At 38.6% G+C, this 20,063-nt stretch overlaps 1 protein-coding gene across 10 annotated transcripts in view; it reads right to left on the bottom strand.

Annotated features, from left to right (window-relative positions):
- Positions 1-20,063, bottom strand: part of kirrel3a (kirre like nephrin family adhesion molecule 3a) — a 258,127-nt gene that overhangs the window by 40,229 nt on the left and 197,835 nt on the right. For all 10 annotated transcript variants that reach the window (XM_073874487.1, XM_073874485.1, XM_073874486.1 and 7 more), the window contains 2 exons: positions 7,924-8,081; positions 615-765 (listed from right to left, as the gene is read on the bottom strand). In XM_073874487.1, coding sequence (XP_073730588.1) covers positions 615-765; positions 7,924-8,081 — 309 coding nt within the window. The remainder of the gene's footprint in view (positions 1-614; positions 766-7,923; positions 8,082-20,063) is intronic.

Genomic DNA, 20,063 nt, shown 5'->3' with positions numbered 1-20,063 from the left:
TTGAAAGAAAGTGTTTTTCTGTATGCATATATTTCATAGAGCGTTCTAATCTTCGCACTAAATTAGTTAAGGTTTTCTTTTCAGCGCTTCTTTTCAGATAAATTCTTGACAGCGAGGCTTACGACAGCTATAAATAAAATAAAATGCTGTTTACCATTTGAATAAACTATACATAGAGTTTACTCATAAAGGAGACGTTGGTCGTGCTGAATTCCACCAAGATTTAATAGCTAACAATAAGCATTTATGTCCCCAATAACCCATTTAATACCTAGAAGCGTCCTTGTACATAGTGTGCAGAGAAACTGTCGCTCATGAATTAAATAACTGCTTCTTCAAGACACCCAAAAAGCGAAAAACAAAAATTGTGTCAACTCTTGCGTAGTGAAATACGACATGTGCTCAGACATCAGATTGCATGCATACACAACGGCTGTTTGGATAAAGAAAATAGGACAGCGCATAGCGGATTTTCACGTGTGAATAATTTATCTGCACCGACAGAACTGCTCAGAACAGAATGCAGGTCGCAGGATTTGGAAGTGAACGTGCGTTTGGCACTAATTATGTTTGAACAGAAGTGCACTGGAAGGTTTGCAGGCCCACACACTCACGCTGAATGTCGATAGTGACTGTGGCCTCCTTGCCGTTGGGCGCCGCTTTGTTGGAGGCGCGGCAGGTGATGTGTTGTCCGCTCTCTATGTTAGATGCAGAGATGTGAAGCTTGCTCACCGTGCTTTCTCTTCTCCCATCTCGCAACAGCGTCTACATATAAAAACACAACAGCTATGAGCATTGAAGTGACCAACATTCAACAGGTGGCCAATAATATTAACCGTTACGAAACATTTACATACAAAAATGAAAATCAGTTGTTTTTAGGGCTGTCAAATGATTAATTGCGATTAATTGTATACAAAATAAAAGTTTTGGTCTACTAATTTATGCATGTGTACTGTGTGTAATTATTATGTATAAATATAAATACACACATACATGCATAAATGTAATCTAATGTAATATATATATATATATATATATTAGGGCTGGGAAAAGATTAATCGCGATTAATCGCATACAAAATAAAAGTTATTTTTTGCATCATATATGTGTGTGTACTGTGTGTATTTATTGTGCATATTTAACGACACACACACATACATATATTCACACAGCACACACTCGTTTATTATTCCAAAAATCACTTTTATTTTGTATGCGATTAATCGCGATTAATCTTTTCCCAGCCGTAAAAAAAAATATATATATATATATATATATATATATATATATATATATATATATATATATATATATATATATATATTTATTTATACAACAGTTCTTTCTGGTTCTCGAATCTGATTGGCTAAGAGCTATACGATATTGTACTGATAACGGCACTGTAACCGCTTCACCTTTCGTATTATTCCGCCACCTAGTGAATGGAGGTCCTAAGCAGGCTCATCTCTGAATGGAAAAACACAGACGCGCTGTTTGAATCACTCTCCGTGCGTCTCATTAGTTTACTAGCTCATAAATCAGTCTGTGAATCCCCAATCGGAAGTTATTATTCCTTCAAAGATCAGCGCTCTTGTATGTTACGTTAAAGTTAATGGGAGAAATGTCTGGTCATATCGTGTGGACGATTAACACTTGGAAAGAGGAATATAAACACTCGTTTTTTTCTGGAGCTATATCTTTTATCAGAACGCGAAAACACCGTGGAACTGCAGGTAAGCACCGCAGCTTTTAAATGTGGACATTGATCATTTATGATCATTTACTTTATCGTGACGTGACTATTAAAACATGTTATGAGATATCGCCACTGGTATATTTATAAGCAGCATGCAAAAACATATCTCTGACACTTATAAAAAACCGTTTTGTATAGTACTGACAAGAACAAAGTTTAATAATAATAATCGAGTGCTCGTATCGAGTTAAGAATAAATGAGAAAGCAATAGTAACGTTACACAAGTAGTTTTATTAACTTTTACCTCGCGCCAAAACAATAACAAACACAAAAGACACTAAATATGAATAAAAAAACAAGTACTAGTTTGATCATGACACCAAATACTGCTGATTTGATCTCATTTTGACGATCATAAACAAACAAGGCCAACATGAGAGCCGGGGAATCCCTTTCAGACATGTAGCCCAGAGAGGGCGGTGGTCAGCGGGGCGAGTGAACACTGATGTCCGCTCATGCGTTGGTTCTCATTCGTACCGAATCTCACTAAGCAAACGTTCAAACAGGCGCTATCTTTACTAATCGACTGCAGATTTAAATATAATACAGATACTAGGGCTGCACGATTAATCGTTTTTAAACCGAAATCGCGATGTGAATGGCTGCGATTTTCGAATCGCAAGAAATGCGATTATTTCGATTCAAAACTATTAAATATAACAATCATCTAGTACGCAGTTTTTGACAGTTCGCTTCATGCGCATTTTACGTTTGATGCAGTTTAGACCAATAGAGTGCATGAACACTGAGGTGCTGACTACACGTCATCACACCATTTGGAAAACATGAGCGCGAGCAGCAGTTCAACTCCTCAACAAAGCGTACGGCCATATGATTTCCGCGATGCGGAAAACACGGACAGAATCGCGAAATGCATACAAATGGAATTAACTGCACAACGCGGAATGTCATGAAGTTGGCAGATTTTGGATTCAGTCATTTTAAAAACGCATTATAACTCATTAACCGGCAAATGAAAGGAAAGAAATGCGCGAAAACATTTCCCTTTTGTGTAATGTTGTACTTAAAGAAAGGTGTATATACGTCCGTTTCTCGTCATGCATCGCAAACAATGAAAAGCGCCTCATCAGACTATAAGCAGGTTTCATTAAAGCCCGGAACACAGCAGACAAAACAGGTACATTATACTTTCTTGCATGAGCACATCTGCACCGCTTTGAATATTTACATGCATGAGGGTTCATGAAGAGCGCACACAGAGAGCAGTCAGCACACGCGTGACCACTAAACTTAAGTTTTCTTTCTTGTCTAAGTGAACATAAACAGCTGGATGTTTATCAGTAGGCTATATTGAAGCAGAGCAGTTTAGCTGTCTTGTGTCTTAAAGTGACAGTAACCTGGTGCTTTCTGTGTCAGAAATGTTTATTACACAGCAAAAATTAAAATCACTCCTTACTCTTAACTGAACAAGCTTCTGCAGCTCCACATTTAAAATCCTACAGTGAGGACTGTGCAGTCTTTTATTTGTATTTTTTGCTTATGTTAAATCATAGATTCTAATAACTAATATATTTACATTTATTACAGATGCCTGAAAAGTAAAACAAGATGAGTATAGTCTTATGATTAAAAGAAAAACTAAACATTTGCTTGTCAGATGCATTGTTGTAGTGACAGCCAAAATACATTGGCCTATATGTTATTTTAAATAAAACTTTCAAAAAAAAATTTTAAATTGTATTTTTTTTAATGTTCTTAGATTAAAAAAAAAGTTTGTCTGCAGAATAGCAAAGTCCTGCAGACAACTTTGTACAATGTTTAAGAGGTTTTAAATAAACAGTAGCACAGCATCTTTCTTTGGTGCTATTAAAACCACCAAAACAAACCTGGATGTACCTCTTTTATTATATACTAATGAATCGCACTTTAAATCGCGAATCGCAATTTTGATCAGAAAAATCGCAATTAGATTTTTTCTCCGAATCGTGCAGCCCTAACAGATACATTCTCGACTGAACTAATCTTAAAACTACACTTTGTGACCAAGAAACGGTAATATAAAGAAACGGCTTTAACGTCCATTGAGTTGTTATGAGCTTCAAAGCAGCCGAAAGTTTTACCTGTCATTCTGGCCGCCCTCAAATCCGTGGCGGAAGAAGTAGTTCTCAAACAAAGAGGCTTTTAAAATAACTCCGTTGTTGTTTTCTAGTTTTCGTTTTTCAAACGTGTGCCGTCGAACTGTTGTATAAAAGCAATATCGCTCTCGGAGTCGTGTGATATAGCTCTATATCATCACGGCTGTGATTGCCTCTGGCCTAATCACAGCCGTGGTGATATAGAGCTATATCACACTCCTACTCGAGCGATATTGCTTAAATATATATATAAACAAATAAATAAATAATTAAATGTTTCTTAACCCTAATGCTGCGTTTACACCAGTCGCGGTAGAGGCATCAAGCGCAATTGATTTCAATGTTAAGTCAATGTGAAGACGTGCTGATGAGCGTCTGGAGGTCTCGTGGGGTGGATGGGGCGTTTGGCGCGGCAGACGCAATTTCGCCTCATTTGCGCGTCTAGTTCGCAGGAATGGCGCGAATTGAGCGTCTGGCGCAGTACACACGAATGGTGCTTTTTGTGCATTTTGCATTTGATGGAAATTTGCGGCTGACGCCCGAGTTGAAAAGCAGGAGCCTGCTTGCTGCTGTGGCGGCAGCCCCGCCCGGAGTCACTCATTCAACATGAAGGAACTCTTGATATTGTTCGTAAGCAGTCACCCGGAGCTATACGACACAAGTTCTTATTTATATAGAGACAGGAATAAAAACGACCTCGCTTGGAAGAGTGTCAGTAAGGACATTGGGCAACCTGGTAAGTTGTAAATACAAATTTCACTTTTGAGTCACGTGACGTTTATCGACCCACGCCATTTATTTCTCCACTATAGTAAGGTGACCAATACAAACCTGTAACTCTCTCGATAAATGCACAATCAACATCAGTCATCTTGCAAACAGACAATCGCATACACTTGCCCCTCCCACAAGAAGCGGATTTTGCCTCTGACGCGCGTCAAATGCTTGCTTTTCCGCGCGTCTACTTCGCTCTAGATGTGCAAATACATTCAAACTGTTCAAGGGCAAACTAGGCGTGGTTGACGCGATTTTGTTGCCTCAAACGTGGTTGGTGTAAACTCAGCATAATAAAACCCTTGGGGTCAATCTAACCCCTAAGCCAGTTTTCTTTAGTTAAAAAACATGGTTCCCTTTCATTTCAGTGGAATAAGATTTTGTGACTTTTCCAGATTATCTGTCAAGATTCATATAAAAAACTGGGCTTGATTCGGTCGTTCTTAGGAGGTGTAAAAAATGTTATGACGTAATGACTTAAATAGTCCCTTGCATTTTTTCTTTTAATTTTAAAAAAAAATCAATACATTCAGAATAATCTGTAAATTTTAACACAGAATTTTAACACACACACACACACACACATTCTGGTTTCCATGTTTTGTGGGGACATTCCATAGACGTAATACCTCCCCTTACCTACCCCATTCCCTAACCCCAACCATCACAGAAACCCTTCTGCTACTTCACATTTTCGGGAAACATCATTTTGTTTGATTTGTAAGCTTGTTTCCTCGTGGGGACATCGGGGTGTCCCCACGAGGTCACAAAAACACTGGTATTCCTATGTTTGTGGGGACAATTGGTCCCCACAACGTGATAATTACCAGGTACACACACACACGCGCGCGCGCGCACACACAAGGCACACACAAGGCACACACGCAGACACAGATAAATTTACAAAATGTTTCACTAAAGTAGTGATGTTGAGCAGTTGGCCACATCCAGTAAAATGAATGGGTCTCTATGTGCATCTGCTGGTGAAAATGATTTATTTCCTAAACTGTAATTATTTTATGAATGGCCGAATTTAACACATACCATCTAGATCAATATCTTAAAATAATTTAAATCAAATTTAGATCATAATTTATGTACATTTTTCATTAAAAAATATATATATTTTACACGCAAGCTAATGGTGTAGTTGAGGAACTGAGTGGTAAACAGGTACAAAAGTACTTCATATCTCCCAAAACACTGCATTAATAGATGGAAGATGGAAGGTAAACAAAAAAAAAGATATATTATTTGTATCATTAAAAATGTATATATTTTTGTAATCACTCTTTTAATTTCTGGGGTCATTTTTACCCCCAAGGAACTATAATGTATACAGGAAAATAGGGGCTTATGAGGGTTAAATGTATACTTTAATGTTTATGTATTTATATATTCATAATAATTACACACAGTACACACACATAACCCTTTTTTTGTATGCGATTAATCACGATTAATCATTTGAGAGCCCTTGTTATTTTACATTTGTTACATAGCTCTTGTTACTGTCTTCATACTGTCATGTACCAAAAGAATAAAAGAATATGTTTTTTAGGGGGGGGGGGGGGGTTGGTGCGTGACATTACTACTGTCAAATCTGCATAAAGTTTCACAAGCTTCTCACTCAAGGACATGCGAAATGCAGACTGCAGACCCTGCAATCAGCTCCTCACTGCTGGAGGTTGCTGAAGCAGTTTAATATGAACAAACCATTTATTCAACATCAATGATGCAAGGTATAGCTACTGCCTTCCTGAAAGATTTTTTTGATCTGAATAGCCCTGTACTGAGAGCATTACAAAGGGATATAAAATTCAATGTCGTGACAGAGTAGAGGTTGCACACTTCATATATCAGTCACAAAGCATCTTATTCATGGCGATATTACCTGCACTCTTGCTTTTGTAGAGCAACTCTGTTTATTCAGAAAAGATTATTAAAAAATTGGTACAGATATTTGAAGGATATTGACTTCATCTAAAACACCCGTCTGCCTCGCAGCTATAACAGATTCTCGAGCAGAATTAATCAAATAATGCAATAAAGAGCGCTCAGAGCGGAGCTCAAGTCTTGGTGAGAAAACTTGAAAAATGAGAAAATGAAAAATTCAAATCCCTTGTGCTTTTACGATCTGACATTTTTCTAAAAGGCGATTGTTATGTGATGAATAAAGGTGCTTTAGTCATTAAACATTCAGTATTTTCAGTTATAAATCAAAGTTGCGGGCACAAAATCAAGTTTTCCAAACCGGCACAGAGTGTTTCGAGTATTTGCAATGCCCCGGATTGTATTTTAATCAAGCCATCTTTCTTCTAATATCTAGTGCGTACTAGCATGACTTTCAAAATGTGAACAGCTTTGCTTTATCTGTCTCATGGAAATACTTGATCATTTCAGAAGCGTTTAAAAGAGTCTCCCAAGTGCAGAACAGATTTGAAAGCGCCGCTTCTGTTGAAGAAAACTAACCTGTCTGGCTTGCTTGTATCTAAATTAGGCCTGGTTAATTAATGAAGGGACTCTCTTCGGTGGGTGCTGAGGGGTTCGGCTTACTCGAAATGAACAGATTACACTCTCCAATCATGATACGAGCGGTGCTTTAAACACATTTCCTCCCCTCTCTCAATTTCCTTCCCAAAGCTGACAAACTGAGCAAATTGCTGAGGAGTACATTTATAATGGAGCGCTGGAATGTCTTTCCATTATGACATATTTAAAGCACTGCATTTACCGTTTCCACTTTGCCCCAAGGATTAAATTAAAAATTAGTCCTTGCTCGTCATTAATTTGACAGAGTCAAGCATTTCGAGGACAGGGGAATTTCACGAGAGACTCTTTTTTTCCGACATGTGAAAGGCGAATGTAAGTTAATACTGGAAATATCCACCGCAGCCATAATAATATCAATCGCTCATTTTTGGACATCCAGGGTGAACAAAATAAAATGTTATGACGGCTTTCGAAAATGCTTCAATGCACTATTTTTGGACACCACAGGTGCGCTGAAACGTTTAAATCGAATCAAAAATATCCAAGACAGCATTTTTGCAGGTGTGTTTAAATATTACAATCAAAATTTTCGAGACAGCATTTTTAGGCCTCCCAGAAGCATTCAAATTAAACCAAAAGTTTGAGGTAGCATTTTTGGGCATCACAGATGTCTTTGATAAAACACCTTTTTTGGGCATCATGTGGGTGTTTAATTCTATAACGCTTGTAAATAGATTGGGACTTGTTAAACTTGTGTCTGATGGTCAGCAATAACTGACAGAAACAGGGTAGTGCCGTACCTTGGAGTACGCCGCACCGTTTAGCACCTCCCCGTTACGGATCCAGATGATGGAGGCGGCCGGTTTGGCATTGTCGGCGTGGCAGGTGAGGTTCAGCGAGTCTCCGGCACGCAGGCTCACCACAGGAGCTCCGATGATCACAGGGTCATCTGGAGGAACTGTAAAAGCAGACAGAAGTTTATTCTTGTATCGCAAACAATAAGAAACAGCAAAAGCAATGAAAAGATGAGTCAAAAAAACAGGTTCCTGAATAGCACTGATTGCAGTCCTCTCTTTTAAGAGCTCTGATCAGCCTGGTTCTCATTCAGACTCTGGTAAATTATTGATTGGGCACTCGGCTCATTAGGGAGCATATCTGGGGCAAGTCTAAATCAAAGGCAACAAGCAGCTGCTACATCCTGATCGCTCCAGAGAGACGGTGCTGGGAGAGAAAGGGGGGGGCAGTAATATGTGAGATGAGGAGGGAATATTTGAAGATGCAGGACTATTGGGGGGTTTTTGTTGTTGAGGGAGGTCCCCGAGATGCTGACTTCATTAAGAGCAAAGCCGAGACCCTATTACTCATTTCGTACTGATTAGACTTCGGCAGGCATTTACGCTTGCTGAGATTTATGGCCAATCAGATTCCACAAACAAGTAATGCTACTGGGTGCATAAAGACACCATGGTAACGGTGAAGTTTAACAAGATACCACTGCGCAAATAAAGAAAAACAGATGAGACCTCTCAATACCTATCTTAATATAGCTATCTCTTAAACAACAATGTGATTAATTAGACGGCAAATGAAGAATTTAAGTCAATATAAGGTTGAAAATAGGTTAAAGTGATAGTTTACTCAAAAATGAGATTTTTAAAAACTTTAGTCATTATTTAAACCTTTAAACATTTCTTTGTTTTGTAAAACACAAATGAAGATATTTGTAATTAAGCAGAAAGCAGGGGCACCATTGACATCTATAGTAGGAAAAATATATTTGAAATATATTCATTTGTGTTCAGCAGAACAAAGAAATGTATATATTGTAGGTTTGTAACAACTTGAAAGTGAGAAAATAGTGACAGAATTTAGTTTTTCGGGGTGAAAAATACCTTTAAGTCTGCTATTAACCCTTTCCCTGCCATTGACGAGTTATCTCATCAATTAAGAGAAAACGCTTCCCTGACAATAGTCCCTTTCACACATACAGTCTTTACTGGTAATTTACTGGTAAATTGCAGTTAACATGTCATGTGTGAACAGAACCTTTCCGGTAAATCAGTGCTCCCAATTTACCAGTAAGACAGGTTGTAAGATTAACGGTAATTTACCGGTAAGCGATGTGTGTGAACGAAAAATATAGCATTACCGGCATTTAGATGACGTCAGACCGCGCTGACAGATCGGGCGGGCCAATCAGAAAGTTTTTTATACAGGTGACGCGGTTTCCCCCAGACTGTTTACGGACGTTTCCACACACATGTTGCTTAAAAGTCGAGCACACCTGAAGTTAACATCCACATTTCTTCTCCAAAGTTGTTTAAAACAGCTTACCATCTAATTGCCGACGTCCTTAGCACACCATCTGTGAAGCCTAATGTGCAAACGCGCAGGTTCCGTTTGACGCCGCCTAACGCAATGTTGTTTGGTCACGAGCAACTTCGCGACCGTTTGCCACAGATGTAAAAACAACAAAATACGGGCCGTGGATATTAAGTCATAACCCGCCGTTTACAAATACGACACGGATGGAGCTCGCCGGCCGCGCGCCACAGGTAACTTTCGCTTTCTCTCCGAGTGTACCGCTATTTTGTTACTGATGTGTGAATGATGTCTTACTGGTAAAAAGACGGAACGTCACTGCGTGTGTGAACAGCACATTTCTGTATTTACTGGTAAATTCATTCTGGTAAATTCATGGTAATTTACCAGAATTACTGTGTGAAAGAGGCTAATGACTAAAATTTCCGGCTTTCCGCAATACCGCTATTATCCACCAACTTTTACAACCTGGAAGTAACGCCTCACGTCAAAGAACTCTGTGTATGTTTTAAAGATCGCTCTTCATCTGATCTCTACCAAAAGTCTTTCGCAAAAATGAAATTATCTCAGCTTTTTGATGAAAATGTGTTGTTTTTGAAGAAACCTACCCATTTTTGAGAAGTAATAAAAAGAGAACTAATTGTTGTTGTTTTTTTTTGCTTTAAAGCAGAGGGTCTGATCTTTCAGTTGATATGTTGTATGTTTATATATTTCAAAAATAACATTTTCTGGAAGGCATTAAACTTTTGTGAAAATCATGAAAATGCTGGCGCTGGCTGGCAACTTAAAAAAAAAATGCTGGCGGGGAAAGAGTTAAAATAGAGATATTTCAATGTGAAATCAAATCAAATTCTTTCTAAACCAAATGATCTTTCCATGTCAAATTTATCGCTCAACATTTCGTCAACATTATTAACACCTGAAATGAAGTTAATACTTCAATTAACTATAACTGACAACTGCATTAAATCTCCTGAGTTATGAAAGAGCAACCTCCAAGCAATAAAATATTCCTCTGGGTGGGTGTATAGTAGTACAGAGGGGAAATTCAGCGTACGTTCCCTCGCAGGAAGTCTCTGAACAGTTGAACAGTTATTTCAAGGACTTCACACTCAACGCTGGACAATCTCCCTTCAGATGTTTCTCTGTGGCCTGATACCGTTGAGATTTTATCGCTGACAGTCTCTAACTAGAGACCTGGGTGATTTGTTATCTGGTATTTCCTGCTGGAACCAATTAAGTCTCTACTGAAAAATCATATAGGATTCTGACTGTGAACGAACAGGTTTCCCCTTAGCCACTGTGTGCTGTATACAGGCCACATTCACATATGGTTTCAGCACAGTTGGGAGAGATAAATAAAGATAGTGGATTAAAGCAAGATAGAGAAAATAATAATGAAAATTTGATTAACACTTTGCAGTAACACTTTACAATGTATTTGCTAACATACACTAACAATTAGCAATATAGTATTTTAGCATTTATTAATTAGTGCCCGAGCACCAAGGTGCGAGAAAATGCTTTGCCAGGGTTTTCCGCAGCACTTTGCAGTTCGGGCAGCCCGCCTAAGCTAGTAAACCCTACTGCCTTAACTAGGTCGTCCAAAAAAATAATAATTTCGCTACACAAAATGCAAAAGTGCATCTCGGAGAATGCGAGGATGCACTTCGCAACGTGAGTGGGCGCAAGCCACACGCCGTGCCCCTTTGATTGTCATGCCCCCAGGTCCCGCCTATCCGCCCAATCCTACCACCTTAACTAACAAATTTTCTGCCAATCACAAGTTTTTACGGCAATCAATATTTCTGCTAGTATCCACTAGGTGGCACTCTTAACAAAGATATAAGATACTGAAGCATCCACTGATCCAAAAACAACAAAAACTCTGTGCATGTTTTGATTATCACTCTGAATCTGATCTCTAACAAAATGTCTTTTACAAAAATGCATTTATCTCAGCTTTTTGCTAGAAATGTGGAATTTTTGAAGAAACCCATATTTGACTACAAAAGAGAACAAATGTTATTTTATTGTATGTTTATATATTTAATGTAGAACAATTTCTGGAAGGCATTAAACTTTTGTAAAAACATAAAAAATGTTGGCGCTGGCTGGACACTTTAAAAACAAAAAACAGGCTGGCGGGGAAAGTGTTAAAGGGGACATAATGAAAATCTGACTTTTTCCATTTTTAAGTGAAAAATGTGAAAAACAACAACCCAGTAACTTGGTTTTGGTAAAACATTTTCTGCAAGCATGTGAAAAAATAGGTAATTGAAATTTGGTTCCCCACTTGATATCAGAAGGGGATAATATCGCCCCCTTAATCTGCAATATCCAACCACTGCACTGCCATTTAGTGCAGAGATCAACTCATTTGCATTTTAAAGGACACACCCAAAACGACACATTTTTGCTTACACCTACAAAGTGACAATTTTAACATGCTATAATAAATTATCTATATGGTATTTTGAGCTAAAACTTCACATACGTACTCTGGGGACACCAACGTTTTATTTGGCATCTTAAAAAAGTCTTGTGAAATGTCCCCTTTAATGTTGGTTAAAGGGATTGTTTACCTAAAAATGAAAATTCTGTCATCTTTATTCACCCTCATGTTAATACAAACCTGTATGAATTTCTTTGTTCTGCTTAACACAAAGGAAGATATTTGTAATTAAGCAGAGAACAGAAGCACCATTGACCTCTATGGTATGAAAAATATTATATAGAAGTCAATGGTGCATAAAAAACGGTTTGGTTACAAAGATTGCTTAAAATATCTTTAAGTTTATCCGAAAAAATAAATTAATACAGGTTTGTAACAACATAAGGGTGTGTAAATAATGACATCATTTTCATTTTTGGGTGAACTATCCCTTTAATGTCAATACAATTGTTCATGTTAGTTCATTGCGTATTCACTCAATGTTAACAGTTACAACTTTTGATTTTTTATAGAGATTTTAAAATGAAAATTTTGTCATCATCCTCATGTTGTTCTACACCTGTATGAATTTCTTTTTTCTGATGAACACAAAAAAATATATTTGGAGAAATGATGGTAAACACACAGCAGTAAGTGACCATTGACTTCCATAGTAGGAAAAAAATATTTTGGAAGTATTGTGATAAATGACTAAGAAAATATTTTGATAAATGATGGTAAGCACACAGTTGACAGTGCACATTAAATTCCAACATATTTTTCTATTGCTACTATGGAAGTCTATGGTAACTTACTGCTGTGAGTTTACCATCATTTCTCAAAATTCTTCATCAGAAAAATGAAATTCATACAGGTTTAGAAAAACATGTAAATGATGACAGAATTTTCATTTTAAAGTGAACTATCCCTTTAAAAAACTTGTTAGTAAATGCTGCATTTAACACTGAGATGACTAAATACAATAGAAGTATTATTCATTGCTAGTTAATGTTAAATAATGTAGTCTACTTAACTAATATGAACAAATACAACATTATTGTAAAGTGCTACTGTGAATGAAAAAACACCTCAATTGTGTTTTATCAAATGGGCAACACAAATGTTTGAAATAAATAAAAATTTTATGTAAAAACAATATTTTTACATTTTCTAAAGAAAAATGTCAGTGGTGCTGATGTGAAAAAGTTGCCTATACAATGCCTGGTTATTCTAGGTAGAAGTCTCTTTGTTGCTATGCAGTTTGGTAACATGTTCCTACTGTTTCCTTGAGGCTAAAAGTCAATACATCCCACCACAAAGTATGATACAGTATTCTTGTTCATAGACATGGCTTGAGTGCCTAAGCAATAAGCAATTTAAATCTGATCCACAATGTAAGAATAATACGTCCGATCACTTATAAAAGCCATAGCGCACATCTCCCCCACCAAATTTTAGGTGTTATTCACGCCTGGTTTATTCAAATTCCCAAGCCTCAGTACGAACAATAGTGATAGCGATGTGTGCCTTAGTCAACACCTCTAATAAAGCAGTCAGAGAACTGAAGTAAAACCTTTTTGCTGGATTTGAATTAGTGTCAGATAATTCAAAGTGCATCCACTCAGAATCCGCTCTCATTTCCAGAAGCAATTACATGTCATATTCCTTTTGCCATCTGGACATCAAAGCCATCCTTACCGTCTTGTTTTAACATCTGAGTGCTTTGTGTATTTGGAGCAAACTCATTCGTTTTTCGAGTGATACAAACAGCTTACAATTGCATGCTGGGATTGTTTTCAAGGGTTGATGGACCGCAGGCTAAGTGTATGCAAATGAACGGAACATTTAAGTCAATCAATCCGTCTGCACCGGTTTGAGTTATTGATTGGGTAAAATAAAAAATAGAGTTTCTTAAGCAGGTACTGCAGCCAAAACCTTCACATCCTAGAATTTCAAAAAGCTAAGTGGCAAAATATTACAGTGTGAATTCACACATTGCCATTTTCAAGCAGCTTTGGATGGCATCCTGTGACTTTCCATGTGGCGCGAATCCCAGATGGTTCATGCTCTGCGTTCCCGCGCCAAGGACAGACATAACCACGTTAAACCTTTTCATGACCGGCATGTTTGCAAATATGCCCTCGTGCAACAGTTCCAAGCTGCTGCTTTGAAAGGTAACTTCAAGAAAAAATTGAATCATAAAAGCATAAAAAATATGTGAGATCTCTTTAATGTCAATCGATTATCCATGATAGTGTGAGACCTTCACTAAAGTCTTCTCAAAATTGTATTCTTAAAGATAAAAGAAAACTCAATCTCAAAAATCTCAAATGTTTCAAACTGATCTCCAGATGTTTGTTCGAAAAACATCACAAACACAAGTGAGAACGTCGCTATAGCTCCTGAGCTATAAAAGTGCAACCTCTCAAAAAAGATTTTCTTCTGAGTGGTTTTCAAGTGTCGTTGACGTCAAACCTGTCAACAAACATCTTGACCACGTCTTTCCCACCAACAAAGCCATCATATCATTTCAATAAACTCACAATATAGTCCACTAGACTACTTTAAAGGATTAGTCCATTTTCTTACAAAAAATCCAGATAATTTACTCACCACCATGTCATCCAAAATGTTGATGTCTTTCTTTGTTCAGTAGAGAAGAAATTATGTTTTTGAGGAAAACATTCCAGGATTTTTCTCATTTTAATGGACTTTAATGGACCCCAACACTTAACACTTAACTCAACACTTAACAATTTTTTGTTAAACGATCCCAAACGAGGCATAAGCGTCTTATCTAGCAAAACGATTGTCATTTTTGACAAGAAAAATAAAAAATATGCACTTTAAAACCACAACTTCTCGTCTATCTCCGGTCCTGTGATGTGCCAGCGCAACCCTCTTGACGGGATGACGTATGCGAAACTACACCCCAGTGTTTACAAGTGTGGAGAAAGAGGACTGTTTCGACGTTGTTGTATGTGGAATGATACTAATTAATGTCTTTGTGTCAGTTTATTGTTTACAATGGTCTGCAAATGTGCGTTTCATATATGTAACCTTTCTACGTCACTACGCAATTACGTGAGGTCGCGCTGGCGCATCACAGGACCGGAGATAGATGAGAAGTTGTGGTTTAAAAGTGCATTTTTTTTCTTGTCAAAAATGACAGTAGTTTCTCTAGATAAGACGCTTATGCCTCGTTTGGGATCGTTTTGAGTCCTTTGAAACTCCTTGAAAAAACTGTTAGGTGTTGAGTTAAGTGTTGGGGTCCATTAAAGTCCATTAAAATGAGAAAAATCCTGGAATGTTTTCCTCCAAAAACATAATTTCTTCTCGACTGAACAAAGAAAGACATCAACATTTTGGATGACATAGCGGTGAGTAAATTATCTGGATTTTTTTTTTTAAATGGACTAATCCTTTAACAGTGGCTTGTCATTTTTGGAGCCTGACTGACCACCTTCCCCGTTCTGAAAAATATGCTCATATACAGGTTTGGACGTTATACGGTGAGTATATGATGACAATTTTCATTTTTAGTTGAACTTTCAGCCCTATATCACAGCCAATCATCTTTGTCTCGAGCTGCTCAACACGATGGATTAATCATTCCGGCGTAATTGCTGTGCGGGGTGAAAGAAACTCTCTTACGGAGCCTAACCAACAGCCAGCACTGAATTACTTCTGTGTCTGGCCTCTTGATACAGCGGACCCCTGAGACACCTTGAGTCATTCAACATGCGGAGGGAGAAAAATGGAGCAATTTCATTTTGGAAACAAGAGAGAAAGGGCATTGTGGGAAATGTGACCTATTTTGTAATGTACCTGGTTTTGGTCTTACATCTGGAGATGTCTCTCCCTCTCTTTGTCCTTCTCTCGCAGGAATTGGCGGCACGGTGGATTAATCACTTTCATACTGGGTTCAGTTGTTGTACCACACAGCAGCACCTAGCCTTTAGCAATTATCCTTTTTATGTATATTAACTAAAAATAACCCCACACAGGTTCTTGATAAGAACATTTAAACAGATGTGATCTTCCACCAAGAAGCAAACTTGTATTTGGATGGAAACAGCATCGTTTGTATGGGATAATGATGCTGCACTGTTTCACCTTTTGAAAGTTCCTGCTAAATGCTAGTTTGTTAATGAAGTGAGAATGTAAGTCTGTACAATTGTAGTCTTAGGAAATCCAATTAAAATCAAATAAGCAAGGCTGTTAACATTTTAACATTTTACTCGCACAGGTCAGTCGTTGAGTTTTACTGAACTTCTTTTTAACATAATTAATGAAAGCTGGCGACTGAGTAATGTAAAGGCATTTTCTGGAATGTCTGAGTAAAAAAAACAACATTAAAATATAAGTTCGACAACAATAATTGGGCAAACTTATCAAACTGTAGCAATATTGCATTAAAAAACAACAACACAATGGCAGAGCACCTTTGGAATACTTAGTGATGTTGGCTATGTGCTTTTCGTTAACGTGTCAATGCAAGAGAATCCGACTAACACAGGTGAGCCAGTTTTTCAACCCGGTCAGAAAAAAGTATGTATCCAGCTGTATAATGTAAAAAATTCAAATCACAACTCCTTATGGACATCCTGGCTGTCAGGCAGATTCTCATCCACATCACAACAACTATCTTTCCTCGCAACGTAGCAAATAATCACTCTGTCTTATGCAGTGATCAAACACTTCACACATTCATTCCCCTTCAGCTATTTATCAATTCAGTGCACATTTACAAAAGTCTACAAATAAAAAAGAAAAACTGATTGTGACAAAAAGGTCAACTATTCATGATTGTATCAAAGCATTTGCAATTTTTCCAAAACAATGAAAATTTGCTTTTGTGTTGTGCACAACTAACTTGATGATGTGAAGGTTGAACAAAGTGTTTTAAAAAATTAATTTCTGATCTGAGAAATGTTCCAAAGCGACTGGGAAAAACTGTAATAATGAATTCTTCTGTAAGGTGACAGCTTTCACCAACACATCAGACAATTCACTTTCAACACAAGGAAACTTAAATTTGCTCCTAATAACACTGGCCTAGTCATTTCACAGCATTATGCGTTAATTAGAATAATGACAGGCTGCCAACTATATGAGCTAAAGCTGGAGTAACCGGGGAAATGAATATTAAAAGTCCCATTACAGTTTACGATCCATGCATTTTTTTTCTTTGGTTATGACATGAATAGCGAGCATAAATAGACACCAGGCTGATGAGCTTTAACCACAGAATGCCATTATTGACACAAGCACTGAATTCAAAATGGAAGATTTATTCATCTCCTTCTGCTTGATTTCTTTGAAAGTGTCTCCTAGAGATAGATAGATAGATAGATAGATAGATAGATAGATAGATAGATAGATAGATAGATAGATAGATAGATAGATAGATAGATAGATAGATAGATAGATAGATAGATAGATAGATAGATAGATAGATAGATAGATAGATAGATAGATAGATACTGTAGATGGATGGATGGATATACAGGCAGGCAGGCAGGTAGGCAGACAAACAGAAACTGTAGATGGATGGAAGGATGGATGGATATATCGGCTGGCAGACAGACAGACAGACAGACAGATACTGTAGATTGATGGAGGGATGGATGGATATATCGGCTGGCAGACAGACAGACAGACAGACAGACAGATACTGTAGATGGATGGAAGGATGGATATACAGGCAGGCAGGCAGACAGACAGATAATGTGGGTGGATGGATGGACGAGCAGACAGACAGGCAGGCAGGCAGACAAACAGATACTGTAGATGGATGGAAGGATGGATGAATATACAGGCAGGCAGACAGACAGACAGACAGACAGACAGATACTGTAGATTGATGGAAGGATGGATGGATATACAGGCAAGCAGGCAGACAGATAGACAGACAGACAGACAGACAGACAGATTCTGTGGATGGATGGATGGATGGATGGATGGATGGATGGATGGATAGACGGGCAGACAGACAGACAGACAGACAGACAGAAACTGTGGATGGATGGATGGATGGATGGATAGACAGGCAGGCAGGCAGATAGACAGATACTGTAGATGGATGGATGAACAGGCAGACAGGCAGGCAGGCAGACGGACGGCCGGACAGACAGACAGACAGATAGATAGATACTGTAGATGGATGGACGGGCAGACAGAGAGACATACAGACAGATACTGTGGATGGATGGATGGATGGATGGGCAGACAGACAGACAGACAGATACTGTGGATGGATGGGCAGACAGGCAGACAGACAGACAGACAGACAGACAAACAGATACTGAGGGTGGATGGATGGATGGATGGGCAGACAGACAGGCAGGCAGGCAGACAGACAGATACTGTGGATGGATGGATGGGCAGACAGACAGGCAGACACACAGACAGAAACTGTGGATGGATGGATGGGCAGACAGACAGGCAGACAGACAGACAGACAGACAAACAGATACTGAGGGTGGATGGATGGGCAGACAGACAGGCAGGCAGACAGACAGATACTGTGGATGGATGGATGGATGGATGGGCAGACAGACAGGCAGACACACAGACAGATACTGTGGGTGGATGGGCAGACAGACAGACAGGCAGACAGACAGATAGACAGATAGATGGATGGACGGGCAGACAGGCAGGCAGGCAGGCAGACAGACAGACAGGCAGACACACAGACAGATACTGTGGATGGATGGGCAGACAGACAGGCAGACAGACAGATAGACAGATAGATGGATGGACGGGCAGACAGGCAGGCAGGCAGACAGACAGACAGACAGACAGACAGACAGACAGACAGACAGACAGACAAACAGATACTGTGGATGGATTGATGGATAGACAGGCAGACAGGCAGACAGACAGGCAGACAGACAGACATACATACAGACAGACATACAGCCAGCCAGCCAGCCAGACAGACAGCTAGCCAGACAGACAGCCAGCCAGACAGACGGACGGACAGACGGATGGATAGATAGATGAGACTGTCTATGCTTTCTTAGCATATCAAGCTCTTGTTCTTGTACAGATTTTAAAACTATGCATCATTTGCATGATATAAGCGATTGCACTTTCAGGTTGCACTTACAGGTAGATCTTAGTTGTTAAAGTGAAGATTTCAATTTCGCACCTAAATCATATTTGTAAAATTTTTGTTCTCCCCTCATTACAATAGGGAAATCTAAGCATGATGTACCTGTCTGCAAATTCACATCTCTTCAGGATGCAGATGTTGCCGCACGTTTGCTGACTAACAAAGTGTGGCGCTCAAATCAAGGACCAGCTGCTGCGGACTTAAATACATTTTAAAAAATTCATATGTTGTAGATTGCAGGAATAAAGACTCTTGTGCATTTAAAACTTGAAGATCGTGGTGGGAAAACACAGAAAAGTAATGAGAAAAAATGACATTTTGCTACTATTCAGGGAGAGACCCGTGTTTATAAACTGGACACTTTCAATTTTATCACGGCATTGTTTGCTTTCTCCAGCTGCTTGTTTTGGCATTAGCAGGGAGAGACGGGGAGCATATCTGGACATGGTCGAGAAAGTCGGCTTGCTGTGAAAAGGTGGGAAACTTACAAAAAACACTACAGGAGATCTTTCCTCTCCCTCTTTCTTCTAGCTTCCTGACAATCAGGTGATGATCCCCTGACTACCGTCTTATCCACAAAGAGGAGGAACAGAACGGCCTCTTTGCTTTGAAAGATTGGGAGTAATTGCCATCTCCTCTCATTAGGACTGATGTTTGTCTCACACCAGGGCGGGTTAACACAGCTTGTTTAACACGCTCTTAAGGCAAAGGATAACGGCTTGTACAAAGCTTTAATCCACTCGCTTTTCTTCTACTCGTCTGAGAAGTCCAGATTTAGACCTAATGAATTTGAAGTGAGCACACAATTAAGTGTGAGAAAACGTAAATCTGGTAAATGCAGCGCTGGTTGGGATGTCAATTGGTCAAGAGCACACATTTGTGTGACGGTTTTGATCTATTTGATTCTGTAAATGTTAGCTTTTATTAAAACAGAGTTTTTTTACCAAACTTGTATTTGCTTTGAATTTTTAACTCGTATAGCTAAAACATCTTTTGAGCTGACGTTTCAGCTATATAAAAAAACTCAATTTCAAACCAACAGACCTGAAAGTAGATGGCATATT

Source organism: Misgurnus anguillicaudatus, chromosome 12 (genome assembly GCF_027580225.2).
Source record: "Misgurnus anguillicaudatus chromosome 12, ASM2758022v2, whole genome shotgun sequence".
Taxonomy (NCBI): domain Eukaryota; kingdom Metazoa; phylum Chordata; class Actinopteri; order Cypriniformes; family Cobitidae; genus Misgurnus; species Misgurnus anguillicaudatus.
The sequence above is the reverse complement of the archived record's forward strand: the minus strand, read 5'-3'. Positions and strand labels throughout refer to the sequence as shown.